General features: G+C 39.4%; 2 protein-coding genes across 10 annotated transcripts in view; one reads left to right on the forward strand and one right to left on the reverse strand.

Annotated features, from left to right (window-relative positions):
• Positions 1–169: 169 nt before the first annotated feature.
• Positions 170–2236, reverse strand: PIGBOS1 (PIGB opposite strand 1). Of its 3 annotated transcripts, none has more exons than XM_015452863.3 (2): positions 2139–2236; positions 170–835 (listed from the first exon to the last, which is right to left on the reverse strand). In XM_015452863.3, the coding sequence occupies exon 2, from the start codon at positions 759–761 to the stop codon at positions 603–605; it is 159 nt and encodes a 52-aa protein (XP_015308349.1). In that variant the 5' UTR covers positions 762–835; positions 2139–2236; the 3' UTR covers positions 170–602. The 3 variants fall into 3 exon arrangements, with proteins under 3 accessions (XP_015308349.1, XP_015308350.1, XP_045251429.1); XM_015452864.3 differs by having other exon boundaries at positions 1999–2236; XM_045395494.2 differs by having other exon boundaries at positions 1975–2198.
• A 65-nt stretch (positions 2237–2301) lies between these two features.
• Positions 2302–18626, forward strand: part of PIGB (phosphatidylinositol glycan anchor biosynthesis class B) — a 37658-nt gene continuing 21333 nt past the window's right edge. For 6 of the 7 annotated variants that reach the window (XR_012414984.1, XR_012414985.1, XR_012414986.1 and 3 more), the window contains exons 1-6: positions 2302–2489; positions 3731–3864; positions 4706–4825; positions 10605–10709; positions 12802–12932; positions 15057–15197. Coding sequence is in view for 4 of the 7 variants with exons in the window: in XM_065547948.1 (XP_065404020.1) it covers positions 2354–2489; positions 3731–3864; positions 4706–4825; positions 10605–10709; positions 12802–12932; positions 15057–15197 (767 nt within the window). In the remaining 3 variants the exon portion in view is untranslated. Of the gene's footprint in view, positions 2490–3730; positions 3865–4705; positions 4826–8091; positions 8147–10604; positions 10710–12801; positions 12933–15056; positions 15198–18626 lie in introns of those variants that run through there. The other variant, XM_073995846.1, reaches the window with a different exon arrangement.

The raw sequence follows: 18626 nt of genomic DNA on the forward strand, positions 1-18626 counted from the left end.
TTATACACACTGAGGCTGGCACCCCATGATATTACATATGCTAAATTCCTAGAAAAACAAACCTCAAGTAGAAAATATTTCTAAAACATTCACTTTTGTTTAAAAGGAAATTACTTTTCTGTCCTGGTAAAAAGACATAAAATGACAAAAATACAGTAAACGTTAAGTGTTAGGTTAAAAAATCATTATCCATGATTTATTTTTAAATACATCTATGTTTTTGCTAGATTAAAGTTAAAATAATTACAATGGAACTTTAAGCAATTATTACGGTTCAACTTCATGAAGTATTTGTTTTCTTTTTGTTGAGATGGAGTCTCGCTCGGTCGCCCAGGCTGGAGTGCAGCAGCGTGATCTCAACTCAGTGCCACCTCCGTCTCCCAGGTTCAAGTAATTCTCCTGCCTCAGCCGCCCGAAGAGCTGGGATTACATGTGCACACCACCAAGCCCGGCTGATTTTCATATTTTTAGTAGAGACAGGGTTTCACCATGTTGGTCAGGCAGGTCTCGAACTCCCGACCTCGTGATCCACCCGCCTCGGCCTCCCAAAGTGCTGGGATTACAGGAGTGAGCCACCGCGCCTGGCCTAACTCAATGTAGTATTAACTTTTCTTCTCTTCTGATTCTTGTACCAACTGCACCTTTAATTCCTTCTGATCTTTGGCATACTGTTCAAATACTGGTTGAAAAATATATACTCCTCCAGCAATTCCAAGGATAGTGGTAAAAAGCAGGTGTGAAAGTGTCAATCTCCTAAACATTGTTGCAACAAATACAGCACAAGGAAAAGGTGGTTTCGGAAGCCACACTCCACATCCAGGAAATCTCTTCAAATCTGTGTACAAAAATGGAAAGCAAAGCCATCACTTAGCACAATGTCCTTTTAAAAGATTTTACGTCACTACTTTGCACTGGAGTGAACAATATTTTTATGTTACTAATTGAAACAAGAATATAAATACATAAGGAGTACAGGAAATGAATTAGTGAAGGGTATAAGACAAAGCCAAAACCTCTTCTATTACATAATGTTCTCAATGGTTTTAAACGCATATATATATATATGCGTTTATATATATATATATATATATATAAACGAGGTCAAGGTCACACCCTGCTAATTTTTAGTAGAGAGGGGGCTTCACCGTGTTAGCCAGGATGGTCTCAATCTCCTGACCTCCTGATCCACTCCCCTTGGCCTCCCAAAGTGTTGGGATTATAGGCATGAGCCACTGCGCCCGGCCTAAATGCATCATTTTTAAAATGGCAATAAAAGAAAGGGCCAAAAAAATTGACAGTGACTGCCCTTTGTTCTCGTGTGTGTGTGTGTGTGTGTGTGTGTGTGTGTGTGTGTGTGTGTGTGTGTGTTTTAGGAGTCTTGCTCTCTTGCCCAGGCTGCAGTGCAGTGGCACGATCTCAGCTCACTGCAAGCTCCGCCTCCTGGGTTCACCCCATTCTCCTGCCTCAGCCTCCCAAGTAGCTGGGACTACAGACGCCCGCCACCACGCCCGGCCAATTTTTTGTATTTTTAGTAGAGACGGGGTTTCACTGTGTTAGCCAGGATGGTCTCCATCTCCTGACCTCGTGATCCTACCACCTTGGCCTCCCAAAGTGCTGGGAATACAGGCGAGAGCCACCGCACCCGGCCTGGTTTTACTTTTAACTAGAGGACAAAAAACAAAAAGAAAGTAACAACAACAACAAAAACAAAAACACAGGAACCACTGAGCATGTTTCCACATTTATACAAGAAGCTAAATCATCCCGACCCTGTCCACCTCGTTCAACGGACATTTTTTCTGAGAGCAACGAACTTAAAATGTTACACCAACACTGACGTTTACGATTATCATTACTTTTTTTTTTTTTCCCAGCCAGGATGGTCTCGATCTGCTGACCCCGTGATCCGCCCGCCTCGGCCTCCCAAAGTGCTGGGATTACAGGCGTGAGCCACCGCGCCCGGCCTATCATTACCATTTTTAATAACCACTCAGGCACCTCCGACTGTTCTGCGCCTGCTCCACGTCGCTAAACTCGCTACCGCCTGCTCCCCTCCAGAGATGAGACCGGGCTCCTTCTGGCAGTTTTCGGACCCCCGAGCACAGAGACCGCCAAGCCAAAGGCGAATAGTAACATACCTCGGTTCGGAAACAGCGAAAGAAAACCGCCAACGAGCCACCTCTTGGGGTGGTAGAGACAAAGTTGCCAGTTCCCGGTTACTTCCGGGCTTGCGAGCGACGGCTGCTCGCAAAAGCCAAACTTAGTGGATGGACGAGCAGCACGCTCCTGCAGCTTTCTTCCGCTTCAGGAAGGTGGCGGCCGGGGATGAGGAGGCCTTCTAAGCAAGTGCGGAATGGAGCGGGGACGCGAAGATGCCAGCCTCACTTTGCGTGGTCTCCAGAACCGCTCCCACGAGAAGATAAAGCTGCGAAAGAGAAAGTCTACCTTGTACTTCAGCACCCAGGAAAAGAACGTCAGGCGCCGCGGCGGTGAGTGAGGGGGTGCTGTCTGGAGAGCTCCTGCCCCATCTGAAAGGAGCCCCCGTATATTTCACTACCAGCCAGTTGCCCGTTGAGCTCTGTGTTGCCAGATCTTAACGAGTTTTGAAATGCTGGAAACACAGATTTTAATATAAATTCTGATTTCTAAATGTTGGCAACTAAATTCAAATTTTAAAAGAATACTCTGTATTTGGCCGACAGACTGTCCATTTGTGGTCAAGAGCAGGACTTTGGAGACAGCAGACAGATCCGGGTTTGAATCCTGATAAGTCATTTACAGCTTTATTTGGACAAGGCAGTTTAATTTCTGGACCTCAATTTGCTCGTCTGTAAAATGGGGCTAATAATACCTATCCCATAGCACTGTGTGGAGGATTAAGTGAGATGCATGTAAAGAAATTAACACAGTGTGGCCGGGCGCGGTGGCTCAAGCCTGTAATCCCAGCACTTTGGGAGGCCGAGACGGGCGGATCACGAGGTCAGGAGATCGAGACCATCCTGGCTAACAAGGTGAAACCCCGTCTCTACTAAAAAAATACAAAAAAATTAGCCGGGCGAGGTGGCAGGCGCCTGTAGTCCCAGCTACTCGGGAGGCTGAGGCAGGAGAATCGCCTGAACCCGGGAGGCGGAGCTTGCAGTGAGCTGAGATCTGGCCACTGCACTCCAACCTGGGCGACAGAGTAAGACTCCATCTCAAAAAAAAAAAAAAAAGAAATTAACACAGTGCCTGGCATATATAATAATAAGCATCAATGTATTTTAAAATGTACAGAGGACCATTTTATATTGCACATATACAAAGGGTTGCTTCCCAAATTAGTAATTTATTAGCTGTTTTTTTCATTAGATACACACGTAGTATGGCCTAATTAATTAGCCTAAGGCCTTAGTTAACCCACTCTTTAATATTTTAATTAATATTTTAATATTTAATATTATATTTAATTTTTAATATTTATTATTTTAAATATTTATATTATTTTAATATTATTATCTTTATACAGTAAGTTGCAAGAAAAGTTGGGTAAGCTAAAAGAGGGACAGTCACCCAGTGATGAGGCTGTGGTCCTTGCATAACCTTCCCTAGGTTGGCTTTGAGAATGATGTGGAGGGGCCAGAGGTCGCTACTGTGCCTTACAAGGGGCCAACCAGAGCAGCAGATTTTACGTTCTGCAAGTGTAACTGCCTAACTTTTGTGCCACTATTACCTGTTTTGTTCTGTTTTTCAGATCTTCTTGGAGAGAATATTCATCTGGTCTTGTTCACCATAGCTTTACGAATATTAAACTGCTTTTTGGTACAAACAAGCTTTGTTCCAGATGAATACTGGCAGTCTCTTGAAGTTGCACATCACATGGTTTTCAAATATCCTTTGTGGTTTCTTGTGTATTCATCTTGGAAATTGTGTTCAGTTTCGTTTAGAGTAGTCCCCCCTGCTCTCTTGTCTTCAGGAGATAGTTTCCAAGATCCCTAGTGGATGCCTGAAACTATAGACAGTACCAAACTCTGTATATATTGTTTTTATGTATGTAAAAAAAATACACACATTTATAAAGTTTATATAAATTAGGTACAGTAAGAGATTAACAGTATTAAAATATAATAAGTTTAACACAATACTATAATAAAAGTTATGTGAACATGGTCTCTCTCTCAAAATATCTTCATATTTTCTGACAGTGGTTGACTATGGGCAACTGAAACCATGGAAAGTGAAACCACAGATAAGGGGGGACTACTATACATATTTTCAGTTTTCTGTATTTTCCCCAAGTAATTTTAACTCATCAAAGTACGCCATTATTTTATACTAATATTTCTCCTGTATCTTTCCTTTATGTTAATATACTTGACACAGCCGTTAGCATACATTCCCATAGTTCTTAGCACTTGGAGGATACCGAGAAAGTAAAAAACACATTACTGCCTTGAAGAAGTTAAGAGTTTAGTTGGCCAATTGAATTTTTAATGCAAATATCCAGTATAAAATGCTGTTTTAAGACTGCCACAAAATAAAATATTGGTTTACAAATGGAAATGAAAATAGATTTGCCAAGTGAAGTGGGGTGCACGTAGAGGCAGGAGGACCACTTGAGCCCAAGTTTGAGATCAGCCTGGGCAAGACAGTGAGACCCCATCTTAAAAAAAAAAAAAAAAAGGAAACAGGTTTCAATATTATTTGACATTTACTCCTTAATGTTACTAATTATGGTTATTTGACTTGGGAATGGACAGAGAGATTGAGGAGTTACACTTATCCCTTAATCTTTGCAAGCATTTACAAGATTCTTCATCTTTTAGGGAAAGATAGTGTTCAGTTACTGGTAAGTTCAAATAAAAGTAACCAAAATACTTATTAAAAGTAGATTTATTCTACCTTTTTCAAAGCTTAATATATATTAACTAAATGATATTGGGGCCATGGAATTTGTTTTTAAAAGGCTACTGTTGCTAAAGTCCAGCCATATCTGGGAAGCCCATGATACTACAGACATACTGTGATGTGTAACTCTTTAGTTTGTGCTGCAATACAAGACTGAGCATGAAAATGTCCTGATGCGAGGAATCCTGTTATGATGTGCAGATTTTCGAAATGACTATGTTATGTATTATTTGGACATTAGAAGTATACTTCTTTCTTTTTTTGAGGGGGGATGGAGTTTCGTTCTTGTTGCCCAGGCTGGAGTGCAATGGTGTGATCTGCCCGTGTGGTGGCTCACGCCTGTAATCCCAGCACTTTAGGAGGCCAACGTGGGCAGATCACCTGAGGTTGGGAGTTGGAGACCAGCCTGACCAACACACAGAAACCCCTTCTCTACTAAAAATACAAAATGAACTGGGCATGGTGGCACACATGCCTGTAATCCCAGCTACTCCTGAGGCTGAGGCAGGAGAATCGCTTGAACCTGGGAGGCAGAGGTTGCGGTGAGCCGAGATTGCACCATTGCACTCCAGCCTGGGCAACAAGAGCGAAACTCCATCCCCACCCTACCCCCCTCCCCAAAAAAATATCACTGGAGAGCAGCATTGTATTTTGTGTTTTTTACCTTGTAAGTAGAAGACCACGTTATATGATTTTATGAAGTCTGTATACATACAAACCCACTCAGGATTTAGTGTTGAAATTAAAACTTTAAAAAATTTAATTTGACAAAAATTTAGTGATATGCATAATCATTGTGCTATATAGTAACTAGGATCAACAGTAAGTAGGATTGTAATTCCTAAGTTATCAATTGCTGGGGTCAGTTGCCAGGAGATGGTACAAGGGCAGGACTAATGGTGCGAAAGTTTCTGTAGCCTCACTCCCATGATCTTTTAAGCTATCATCAGATGAGACTCCGAGTTTGGGGTCTCCCCGATTTCTGTCAGTGGGGGTTAATGGCTCAGCATTCCAAAGGCAGTCCAAATCCTGAGGTGTTTTGTGTAGCTTAGAAAGACACAGGTTCTGGGGTATTTGTTTTAAGGTAGGGTTGTACTCTCCCAGTTGCAATACTTGCTTCCCCATTATTGAGAAATTAGGGAAATTAAACCACTGAAACTGATGCTTCAAATGGGAAGATGATAGGGAAGAAGAATTCAGAGTGGTAGCAGAGTTTCTTCCATTAACACAGGTAGAATTTAGGAGCTGCAGCCTGACTTTTCTCCTCTTACAGTTATCTACTAGTTTATAGATTATGCAAGGTATCCATAAAGTCTGGAATCACAAGAAAATATACATAATCTCATCAATGACATTTTATATCCCAGGAAGTAGGTCAGATTACGAATGAAGTCTTCAAGATAGAAAAATTCCCTGCTCCTCCAAGACCTATCTACTGCACTCCATCTGTGGCTGACTCACCAGGTCATTTTGTGGTGTAAAGGAAGCCTCCCCTGTCCCGCTCCAGCCCCCCTAAAAGGAACTCATTGTCATATCTAGAACTTGACCATGCAAAGAGATTGGTTAGGATATGATCAGTCATTATTATTTTAAGCAAATTATATACATAATTTTGAAGCTGGAAGAGGTCAGAGAAGTAAAGTAAATAGACCAAGGTCACAGCATGTTAAAAGCAGAAGTAGAGCTAAATCCTAGGTCTATTACTCACAGCCCAGTGCTTTTCCCAGATAGCTCCTCTACAGACTGCATAAGGCTTATGCACAGCTGGGCATGGTGGCTCACACTCGTAATCTCAGCACTTTGGGAGGCTGAGGTGGGAGGATTGCTTGAGGCCAGGAGTTTGAGACCAGCCTGGGCAACATAGCAAAACTCTGTTTCTACAAAAAAAAATTTTTAAAGGAGACATGGCTTAGAGCTGCACTGTCCACCACGGTAGCCAGTAATTTTATGTGGCTGTTGAAGACTTCAAATGTGGCTAGTCCAATTTGAGAAGTGCTAGAAATGTAAAATATGTACTGAATGTCAAAGGCCTAGTACAAAAAATAATAATATTTTTATAATTTTTTAATTGATTAAATGTTCAAATGATAATGCCTTAGATACACTGGGTTAGACAAGATGAAATTAATTTTACCTGTTTTGGGTTTTGGGGTCATTTCTGTTTTTGCTTTTTAATTTGCCAGCTATAGAATTTAAAATTACACATGTGGCTCATGTTATATGTCTTTTGGCCTGTGATGGCTTAGAACATGTGAAAGGAAAGAGGAAGAGGAGGGGGAACCTGAATGGGGAACCACAGTAAGGTTCGTTGGTTTTTGGTTTTTTTGAGATGGAGTCTCACACTGTCGCCCAGGCTGGAGTGCAGTGGCACGATCTTGGCTCACTGTAACCGCCACCTCCTGGCTTCAAGTGATTCTCCTGCCTCAGCCTCCCGAGTAGCTGGGATTACAGGTGCCTGCCACCACACCTGGTTAATTTTTGTATTTTTAGTAGAGGTGGGGTTTCACTGTGGCCAGGCTGGACTCAAATGATCCGCCTGCCTCTGCCTTCCAAAGTGTTGGAATTACAGGCATGAGCCATCAAGCTTGGCCAACAGTAAGGTCTTTGAATAGTCAGAAGACAACACAAGGGTATTTGGCTCCTGTAGCTTAGGGGAGGAGTCACGAGCTTCGAGAACAGAAGTATGGAATGAGGAGCTGCCAACATAGGCCTAGTGTTCAAGTTACGCCTGGCATGTTTCTTCTCTTTACCTCACTCCACTGCTTTATTTTACTCTTTAGCAGGTCCTTACTGTAACATGGAAAATTATGGTATCAAAATCTGGAGAGACTGCTAATGACTGGGAGTTCAGAACTCTGCTTATTTTTATGCTAAAGTCTACTTTGTTTTAAATTCAAGATTTCTACTTCTACTTAACCACCCTAGAAAAACTTCTCTTTATTCAGGGTAAAAGTCTCTAGCTCTTAACCTCATAATCATAGATAGTATCCTGTAGATACTTTGTAATTTATTAATATTCATCTTAAAATGTGGATCTCCAAACTGACACAATACTGAAGGCAGAGTAACTAGTTCAGAATATGGTGGGTTCATTAACTTACATTTCTCAGAGCGCAGGAATTCTTTTAGCTGTTTAATAGCTACCTCACACTGTTGGCTCATATTAAGTTTGTAGCCAAATTGACTTTTCATATGAACTGCTTTCAGGGGGCCTGGGAAGTAAGGATGAAGCTTATAGCTCCCTATGCAGAGTAAACAGAAGGTATGTACATGAGTGCCTTTTCTTGTATTTTACAGGGCACAGTTTATGTGGAACTAAGTACCGTGTACCTTTAACTTTCCAATTTTAGCATTTATTTACACACTGTGGACAAAAAGAACATAAAGCTAAAGTACTAAAAGCCACTGACAACTCAAAGTAAAGCAGCTCCTATAATGTGGAGTTAATGAAGTTTGATTCAACAAAAATATGAATTAACAGCCGGCGCAGTGGATCACACCTGTAATTCCAGCACTTTGGGAGGGTGAGGTGGGTGGATCACCTGAGGTCAGGAGTTCAAGACTAGCTGGCCAACATGGTGAAACCCCATCTCTACTAAAAATACAAAAATTATCCAGGCGTGGTGGCGGGCACGTGTAATCCCAGCTACTTGGGAGGCTGAGGCAAGAGAATCACTTGAACTCGGGAGGTAGAGGTTGCCATAAGCCAAGATTGCACCATTGCACTCCAGCCTGGGTGACAGAGTGAGACTCTGTCTCACACACACACACACACACACACACACACACACACACATACACACAAATACAAATTCACATACAAATTTTTAGAAACACATCTTTTGAACAAACCAAGATTAAATTGTGCTCTACCATCGTGTTATTTTGTTAGTGTTAACTATGACACCTTTTTTTTTTGGAACTCTGAGAGATGCTAGTGCATAGCATTAGCATTTCTAACTATAGTTGTAATACATTTATTCTTTATTTCAATTTTACACTTAAATTTACTCTTTAATGTCATCTGAATACCATGTTCATATAATTGCAGAATATTTGTGCTTTTTTAAAAGGTAATTTGTTGGTTGGGTGCAATGGCTCATGCCTGTAATCCTAGCACTTTGGGAGGCTGAGGCGGGCAGATCACAAGGTCAGGAGACCAGCCTGTGCAACGTGGTGAAACCTTGTCTCTATTAAAATACAAAAAATTAGCTGGGCGTGTGCCTATAGTCCCAGCTACGCTGGAGGCAGAGGCAGGAGGAGGTGGGAGATGGAGCTTGCAGTGAATGGAGATCACACCACTGCATTCCACCCTGGGCGACAGAAAAAAATGTAATTTGTTATTATCTATATTGCAGGATAGAGAAGCCGTGTAACTTAGTAATTAAAGTCAGGCCAACCTGGGTTTAAAATGCTGGATTTCATACTAACTAGCTGTGCAGCCTTGTGAAAATTACTTAACCTCTCTGTGCCTCAGTTTCCTCATCTATAAAACAGTCCTTTACTCAGAAGATTGTTAGGACTAAATGAGTTGGTACATATAAAGTACTTAGCATGATACATAGTACACAGTGCTGCAAATACTTGAATTTTTAAAAACCTGTTGTTGCTAATGAATATAAATATATTTTTAAAATAGAAACAACACAGTGAAATGATTGGCTAACTATTAATATTTACATTAAAATTAGGGCCAGGCACAGTGGCTCACGCTTGTAATCCCAACACTTTGGGAGGCCAAGGTGGGAGTATCACTTGAGGCAAGATTAGCTGAGTGTGGCAGTGCATGTCTGAAGTCCTAGATGCTCAGTAGACTGAGGCAGGAAAATCGCTTCACCCCAGGATTCAAGGCTGCAGCCTGGGTGACAGAGTGAGACCCTGTCAATCAATCAATCAATGTAATAAAAAATAATTTTAAAATATATATATAATATATATGTGTATATATATGTGTATATATGTCATATATACACACACAGAGAATGAGACTGGTAAATATTTTATATTTTATATTTATATATATTATATATAGTTATATTTATAATATATTTTATATTTATATATAATATGTTTGTCTATATATGTCATATATACACATACAGAGAATGAGACTGGTAAATATTTTATATTTTATATTTATATATAATATATAGTTATATTTATAATATATTTTATATTTATATATAATATGTTTGTCTATATATGTGTATATATGTCATATATACACACATACAGAGAATGAGACTGGTAAATATTTTATATTTTATATTTATATACAATATAGTTATATTTATAATATATTTTATATTTATATATAATATATGTGTGTGTATATATGTCATATATACACACACACAGAGAATGAGACGGAAATATTTTATATTTTATATTTATATATAATATATAGTTATATTTATAATATATTTTATATTTATATATAATATATGTGTGTCTATATATGTGTATATATGTCATATAGACACACACATACAGAGAATGAGACTGGTAAAACTTAAAACTACATTGATTATTTTAATGAGAATATAATTTTTATAGAAAAAGGGATGTAGTTTTGCAAAAGAATAGAAAAATATATTGTCTATTTTTGTACTAATAATGTCTTCCCATAGATAGTTGGATCAGCTTGTTGACTTTTATCATAATTCAGTGTGAACCAACAGATGTTTTTAACATCCTGTTCTTCTTTTTAACTGATGAAGATTTGGATTCCTAGACTTGCCCAAGCACTTCTGTCTGCTGTAGCAGACGTGAGACTTTACTCATTAATGAAGCAACTAGAAAATCAGGAAGTGGCAAGATGGGTGGTAAGTCCTAAATACTTTAGAAGCTGTATGCCAGTTATTTCATTCCTATAGGTATAAAGCACATGGAAACACTGATTCCCAGAACAATTTTAGAAGGTAATTCATACAACTTTATAGAGGTACGTCCATAATTAAGAACAGTAACATGCAAGTGGGGCACCTGCCATAGCTTTTCTTCGGATTAAGCCCTGGACAGGGATGCCCTCAAACCCTTTTAGAGTCTAAACCCTGGGAGACAGCCTTTGGAAGCCCCTTCACTCCTCAAAACTATCCTTGCCTCTCTTTCCATAGAATTGAGTAAGGATAGTTCTAAATTACCAACTACTTCACAAAGCATCTTAACTATTTACAACCCTTGTTCTGTTCCTCTAGCCAGCCTCTGTCTGAGGTGCAGCCCAAGAAATCTTTTTGCACTGAAACTCTTTCACTTCCGAATGAGATGTTGGAAGTATTAGGTTGGTGCAAAAGTAATTGTAGTTTGTGCCACAACAATATTAGGTTGGTGCAATTACTGGACTCATGTAAGGAAGACAGTATGGTATAGAAGACTATCTTTTGTCATTTAACTTATTTCAAGGTGGAGAGATAGATTCCTGACATCTCCCACTCAGATCTTGAATGGATTTTTCCCATTTAAACAATATCCTGATGAGGGATTGGATTCTGTAGTACTATTGTTAATTCACTTGGCTCTTTGTAAAGTTAATAAGCTTATATGAACCTGTTTGAAAGTCTTACTACCTTTTTTATATTGTTTCTATTGGAAAATACATTCTAAATTCCAAGTAACCAATTTAGCAACATATCTCTGAAATATAATTTACTAATAAATTAGAAAGGGAACATTTCTGCAGGTATTCTATTCTTTTGCATTAAAAAGAAAGATTGGTTTAGCAACTAAGTCCTAGCTAATTGATTCAGCGATATGGTTAGCCTCATTATTTTGTGCTTATATTTTATGTGCATTGCTGAAGACTCAACATAAAATGGTAGGCAAAAGTCATGATGGCTTTGAAGTCCTTCCCCCAAAGATACAGCACTAGGGCCGGGCGTGGTGGCTGACACCTATAATCCCAGCACTTTGGGAGGCCGAGGTGGGCAGATCACAAGGTCAGGAGTTCGAGACCAGCCTGGCCAACATAGTGAAACCCCGTCTCTACTAAAAATACAAAAATTACCCAGGGGTGGTGGTGGACACCTGTAATCCCAGCTGCTCGGGAGGCTGAGGCAGAATTGCTTGAACCCGGGAGGCAGAGGTTGCAGTGAGCTGATATCATGCCACTGCACTCTAGCCTGGGTGACAGAGCAAGATTCCGTCGTGGGAAAAAAAAAAAAGAAAGAAAAAGATAAAGCACTAGGTTCTTCTAGTTTAGGAAAAACTTTTACTTTCATGAAAATTAGGAACATTTTTTAAAGGCTATGTTTGGCCAGATGGGAAGCTAGTGCCACATGCTTAACAATTGCCTCAATAAGTTTCTTTTAACACATTTGTTTTGTAGACTTAATGGTGCTCTGTGTGCATGTTCTTCCAAAAACTGATTCATTAATTTAGTCAATTTCCAAATTAAAATTTAATAATGTCTCCTGATTTTTTTCCCCTGTTTCCTGTTTTGTCTTAATTTTTCATTCCAAAACAGGGAAAACATTCCAAACAAGTGCAACATTCCAAACAAGGTCAATTTAAAAAGTCACAATACTTGTGTCAGTACTATAAGACAGTTTGAGAAATATTGATTGGAAGAATCTAGTTATGAATTTCAATCTTCTTAAACTCTACCAGAAAAGAATCTGTTTTTTATGTGTTTCATTAATGGAAAGTGGGATTGATTTTAAATCAAATGGAGTGCCATAAAAATGCACCTGAAAGTATAAACTTCTTAACATGAACAAATACAGATCTGCTATTATTTTAAACCTGTGTTTGATACAAGTTTCTAAAAACAATGTTTGGGCATGCCTACTTACTTTTAATATCATCTACCTTTTCATGTCCTTTTCACAATATTTAGACTTGCTTGCTATTTAGAAGATAATATGTACTAAGGTTTTCCATTTCCAACTTCATACATGTTTGCTCTATACTTTTTCTTAGTTTTTTTGCCAGTTGTGCTCCTGGTTCACATGGTATTGCTGTACCAGAACCCTTACAAACACCATGGAAACTGTTCTCACTATAATTGCTCTTTTCTACTATCCTTTGGAAGGTTCAAAGTCTATGAACAGGTAAGAAAAATTATTGTTAATAATTATGTACAAAACTCTACTTTTGAAAAATCTTAAATATCAACATATTGTAATGTCTAGTAGACCCCCTAATTTTCATGAGTCATGAGAACCACAATAATATATTCAGTTGATACATTATAGCAGAGAACAGATAATACTCAAACGGAATAATTAAGGAGAGTTTAACAATAGGAATATTTGCGAAGGTGTAGACAATATTTAGGAAAGCCAATAAGGAAACACCATCGTACCGCCAGCCTAGTTATAGCAGGAAGTCTGTAGTATCTCTAGGCCCCAAAGAGCAAGGAGAAGAAATGGTTACTGGAATTTGTAAAGAGCTATAATTATAAGAGAGGGCCCCAGCAGGGGACAGGCACAACCAGTCTTTAGCAATAATGAGGAGACAGCCAGGGGAATAAATAATCCTGACCCAACTCTTCTGCCTCTCAGCCAAAAACAGTCAGAAACCAGAAAGCAAGATAGCCACTGATGCTGTCCATTCAGGTCAGCTTTCCTGCATGCAGACTAGATAAAGGCTGGAGGAGAAGAGATTTGGAAGGGCAAATAGGAAATACTTGGACTTTATTTGGCTTCCTTTAAACTGGGGAAACAAATACCAAGCAATGGGAACGTGAGTGAAGGCACATAACTGTCAGTGGGCTTCATTTACAGTTACAGTTACAGTATATTCAGGGCAGATTATCCAGAGTAGTTGTAGAGTGCGGTAGGATGCCTGTAAGAGGAGAAGAATAAGAGATGAGGCTGGAATGGGACTTTGAATTTGGATTTTATTCTGTAGGTAATAGGGAGCCATTTGAGGCGTCTGAGCAGCATGACATAATCAAATCTGATTTTGAAAAACTTTTGTAGTAACAGTATTTAGGATATACTGAAAGGAAAAAAGACAGAATTTGAGATCTAGTTAAAATTCTAGTATCCATTCTTCCTACACAAAAGGAATAGGAAGTTAAAGGTTAGGAGGATCAAATCAAATAAGATCATTTCGTCTTAGACTCTCTTAACTACAAGAAAAAGCATTCACTCAAGTTATGTATATGATGAGGACTTTATTATAAGACTAAAAGGGAAAATGGGCATCTCAAGCCTTGTGGCCAGGACTGGAAGAAAACTGTAGAATATCTCAGCCACACAAATGAATTGAAATGTTATGCAGAATCCAAGGCAGTTTTGGGGAATGGGCTGTTTTGTTGTGCCTTTATATACCAAATAGCCTATGAATCCTGCCTTAGTCTTCCATCATTTAGGGACTTAGCTAGTCTCTGTCCACTTCTATTCTTGCTAGCAATTACCCAAATTTCTCTGTATCTCATATTCAATTTGAGAGAATCTAATTAGGTCCATTAAATGTCATTGTCTCTATCTGGAGATAACTTTATTTCACACTGGCCAGCCTTAGATTGGCTACTTGGGCCCAGGTGCCGTTCCCTAATTCAGTTAGGAAGTGCAAGGGTCATGTGATACAAAAGGACTGCTATATAAGCATTTTTCCTTGTATAAGCACAACAGATACTATTCCAGACCTCACAATAAAATGACATTTTGCACACTCCTTTAAGAAATGCAAGTATTGGCTGGGCACGGTGGCTCACGCCTGTAATCTCCACACTTTGGGAGGCCAAGACAGGTGGATCACTTGAGGTCAGGAGTTTGAGACCAGCCTGGCCAACATGGTAAAACCCCATCTCTACTAAAAATACAAAAAATTAGCCGGGCATGGGGATTAGCCTGTAATCCCAGCACTTTAGGAGACTGAGGCGGGTGGATCACCTGAGGTCAGGAGTTGGAGGCCAGCCTGGCCAACATGGTGAAACCCCGTCTCTACTAAAAATACAAAAAATTAGCCAGGCATGGTGGCACACACCTGTAATCCCAGCTACTTGGGGTGCTGAGGCAGGAGAATCGCTTGCACCCAGGAGGCAGAAGTTGCAGTGAGCTACTGCACTCCAGCCTGGGTGACAGAGTAAGACTCTGTCTCAAAAAAAGAAAAAAAAAGTTCATATAGCTATTCATACCAAAAGGAAAATGTCAAATCACAGTGTAAATAATAGATAACTTCAAGTTAATTTCCCACTTGTCTTATCACACATTTTCCTCTTACAGTGTCAAGTACTCATCCTTGGTGGCACTTGCCTTCATAATTCGTCCCACAGCTGTCATTCCCTGGACACCTTTGCTCTTCAGACATTTCTGTCAAGAACCAAGAAAGCTTGATCTTATTCTACATCATTTTTTACCTGTAGGGTAAGTGTGGCAATAATCCATCCATTAATTTTAGTAGCCTATAAGTCACAGATTATGAACAAGATTTTACATCTTTCAGTTAATTATTTTATCTTCTAATGTCAATGAGCACTCTTAGTCCAAGGAAATAGAATATTGCAAAACTTATATATTATATTCTTATATTTATGATCCTGATTATAACTATTTTAATTTGCTTAACTGAGTGCTTTTGTAATTACTTCTAACTTAGCGCTTTCTGATGCTTTATTTACTAAATATTTCTCAAATATATTTTAGAGATACTTGATTCTTTTACATTTGTATAAGGCTTTATAATTCATAATGTGTTTTCACATATTACCTCATAATTTTCATAATACTTCTATCTAGGCAATATATGTTTTTATTTGGTAGTAGAGAAAACAGGAGGCTGGGAGAAATTAAAAATGTGTTAGTCAAAGTCATTGGCTTGGTTGCTATACTGATATTGAAACCCAGGTCTTCTAACTATACTATGAGCTCCTAGGATCAGACATATCCCAAGTATCTAGTAGACTACCCCAAATAATTATTTATTGAAGGGATGACTGCATTCTGACTCTTACAACAGTGATCTTTTTAATATACAATCATGCACTGCATAACGACATTTTGGTTAGCACTGGACTGCATTTATGACAGTGGTCCCATAAGATTAAATTACCGTATTTTACTGTACTTTAGTTTCTCTGTTTGGCTATATATATTTTATATTTATTTATTTATTTGAGACCGAGTCTCGATCTGTCACCCAGGCTGGAGTGCAATGGCGCAATCTCACTTCAACTGCCTCCCAGGTTCAAGTGATTCTCCTGCCTCAGCCTCCCAAACAGCTGGAATTACAGGCGCCTGCCACCACGCCCAGCTAATTTTTTTATTTTTAGTAGAGTTGGGGTTTCACCATGTTGGCCAGCTACTCTCAAACTCCTGACCTCAGGTGATCCTCCCACCTTGGCCTCCCAAAGTGCTGGAAATACAGGCATGGGCCACCATGCCCAACCTGTTTAGCTATAGTTAGATACATAGATACATAGCATTATGTTACGATTGCTTACAATATTCAGTATAGTACCATGCTGTATAGGTTTGCAGCCTAGGAGCCATAGGCTATACCATATAGCCTAGATGTCTGTAAGCTGTACCATCTAGGCTTGTGTAAGTGCACTCTATGATGTTTGCACAATGATGAAATTGCCTAATGATGCAGTTCTCACAATATATCCCCATTGTTAAGTAATGCATGACTGTACTAGTGTTCACTAGTCACAAGTATTTTTCGGGTAGCAATCTGAAAGGACTAAATTGTCTTGCGTCTCAGTTGCCACTGTTGTCGTTTCTCAGGTGTATTAATAATATTGCATTAAATGTATTCATTCATTCAGGAAGTATTTAATCCTACTATGTGCCAGGCAGTGTTCCAGATGTAGGAGATGCATCAGTTTAACCAAAAAAAGTACCTGCCTTCATGAAGTTTACATTCTAGTAGGGAGAGACAGACAGCTAAAAAGATAAGAATAAATATATATTTGTCAAGTGATGGCAATACAGGGAAAAATAATTGTGGCATAAGGAGGATGGAATGCCAGTGCTTGGGGTGACAGGGGAGCTGTTATTTTTAAACAGGGTGGTTGGGAAAGACCACCATGTAAGGTGACACTGGAGCCAAAACTTAAAGGAGTTGAGAGAGTGAACCATGTAGTTACTTGATGAGAGAATATTCCAGGCAAAGGGACCAGCCAAGTACTAAGTATGTTGGGCATGTTCAGGGAACAGCAAGGAGACGGATGTGGCTAAAAGAGAGTGAGCTTGGGAGAATGGAATAATGAGGTCAGAGAGATAGCAGGGGCTCAGTTCATTCCGGATTTGACACTGAGGGAGATAGAAAGCCTTTTTAATCTCATCAGCAGCATGATAATAACTTACTCATTTAATAAGCATTTAACCTACTTTGTATCCAGCATTTGATAATTCAGAGGTGAGTAAGATACAGTGTCTGCTCTCAAAGTCAAAGTCTGTGGGGGAAAAAGATAAAACAATACAGATGCTCCTTGACTCGGGATTACATCCTGATAAACTCATTGCAGGTTGAAAATATAAGTCAGGCAAGGCACAGTGGCTCACACCTGCAATCTCAGTGCCTTGGGAGGCCAGGAGTTCAAGAACAGCCTGAGCAACATAACGAGACCCCGTCTCAACAAAAAAAAATTAAAAAATTGGCGAAGTATAGGTGGCAGTAGGCACGCCTGTGGTCCTAGCTACTTGGGAGGCTGAGGCAGGAGGATCCCTTCAACCCAGGAGTTCAAGGTTGCAGTGAGCTATGATCATTCCACTGTACTCCAGCCTGGGGAAAACAGTGATAACCTGTCTCTAAACAAAATAAATAAAAAAGAAAATATTCTACATTAAAAATGCACTTAACACATCTAACATACTGAATATCACAGCTTAGCATGCTCAGAACATTTACCTTAGCCTACAGTTGGGCAAAATCATCTAACACAAACCCTATTTCATAATAAAATATTTGAATATCTCATGTAATTCATTGAATACTATACTGAAAGTGAAAAACAGAATGGCTGTGTGGGTACCATTTTAAAGTTGAAAAATCGTAGGTTGAATCATCATCAGTTAGGGATTATAATTCTTACCCAGTGATTTAAAGGGGTCTAGTGGTCGGATACGGTGGCTCACGCCTGTAATCCCAGCACTTTGGGAGACTGAAGCAGGCACATCACCTGAGGTCAGGAGTTCAAGACCAGCCTGGCCAATATGACGAAACCCCGTCTCTACTAAAAATGCAAAAAAATTAGCTGGGCATTGTGGGGCGTGCCTGTAATCCCAGCTACTTGGGAGGCTGAGGCAGGAGAACGCTTGAACCCCAGAGGTAGAGGTTGCAATGAGCCGAGAACGCACCACTGCACTCCAGCCTGTGCAACAGAGCGAGGCTCCATCTCAAAATAGAAATAAAAATTAAAAATGAAGTATTCTAAGTTAGACATAACAAAATTCTGCAGAAGAACAGAAAGTAATCTAATTTTGCTTGCAGAGGGAATATTAGTAGAAGCCTTATAAAGTGGGTGGTGTTTCAAGTAACATCAGGGTGAATATGAATTTGGCATGCATGGAGAATGAGCTCGCTTAAAGCTGAAAAAGCCTAAAGGAACCTTTTCACATAGATCAGATGCTTGCTTTGTTTATTTTGAAGCGAAATATAGAAGAGAACAAATGAGATAATGCACGTGAAAATATTCTGAAGTTGTGCAGTATAGAACAAATGTCAATCACAGTCCTAATTAGTCTTATATTCAAGTCCTTTGATGCATAGAGTTGGCTTCAGACTTGAATGATATAACAACCTTTTACATATTTAGCACTCTTTAAAAATAGTCAGTTGCATCTCCAAAC

The sequence above is a fragment of the Macaca fascicularis genome, chromosome 7 (assembly GCF_037993035.2).
Source record: "Macaca fascicularis isolate 582-1 chromosome 7, T2T-MFA8v1.1".
NCBI lineage: Eukaryota > Metazoa > Chordata > Mammalia > Primates > Cercopithecidae > Macaca > Macaca fascicularis.

Bases quoted from the DNA above. Each gene is read 5' to 3' on its own strand.
- PIGBOS1 (XM_015452863.3), bottom strand. From the start codon at position 761: ATGTTTAGGAGATTGACACTTTCACACCTGCTTTTTACCACTATCCTT.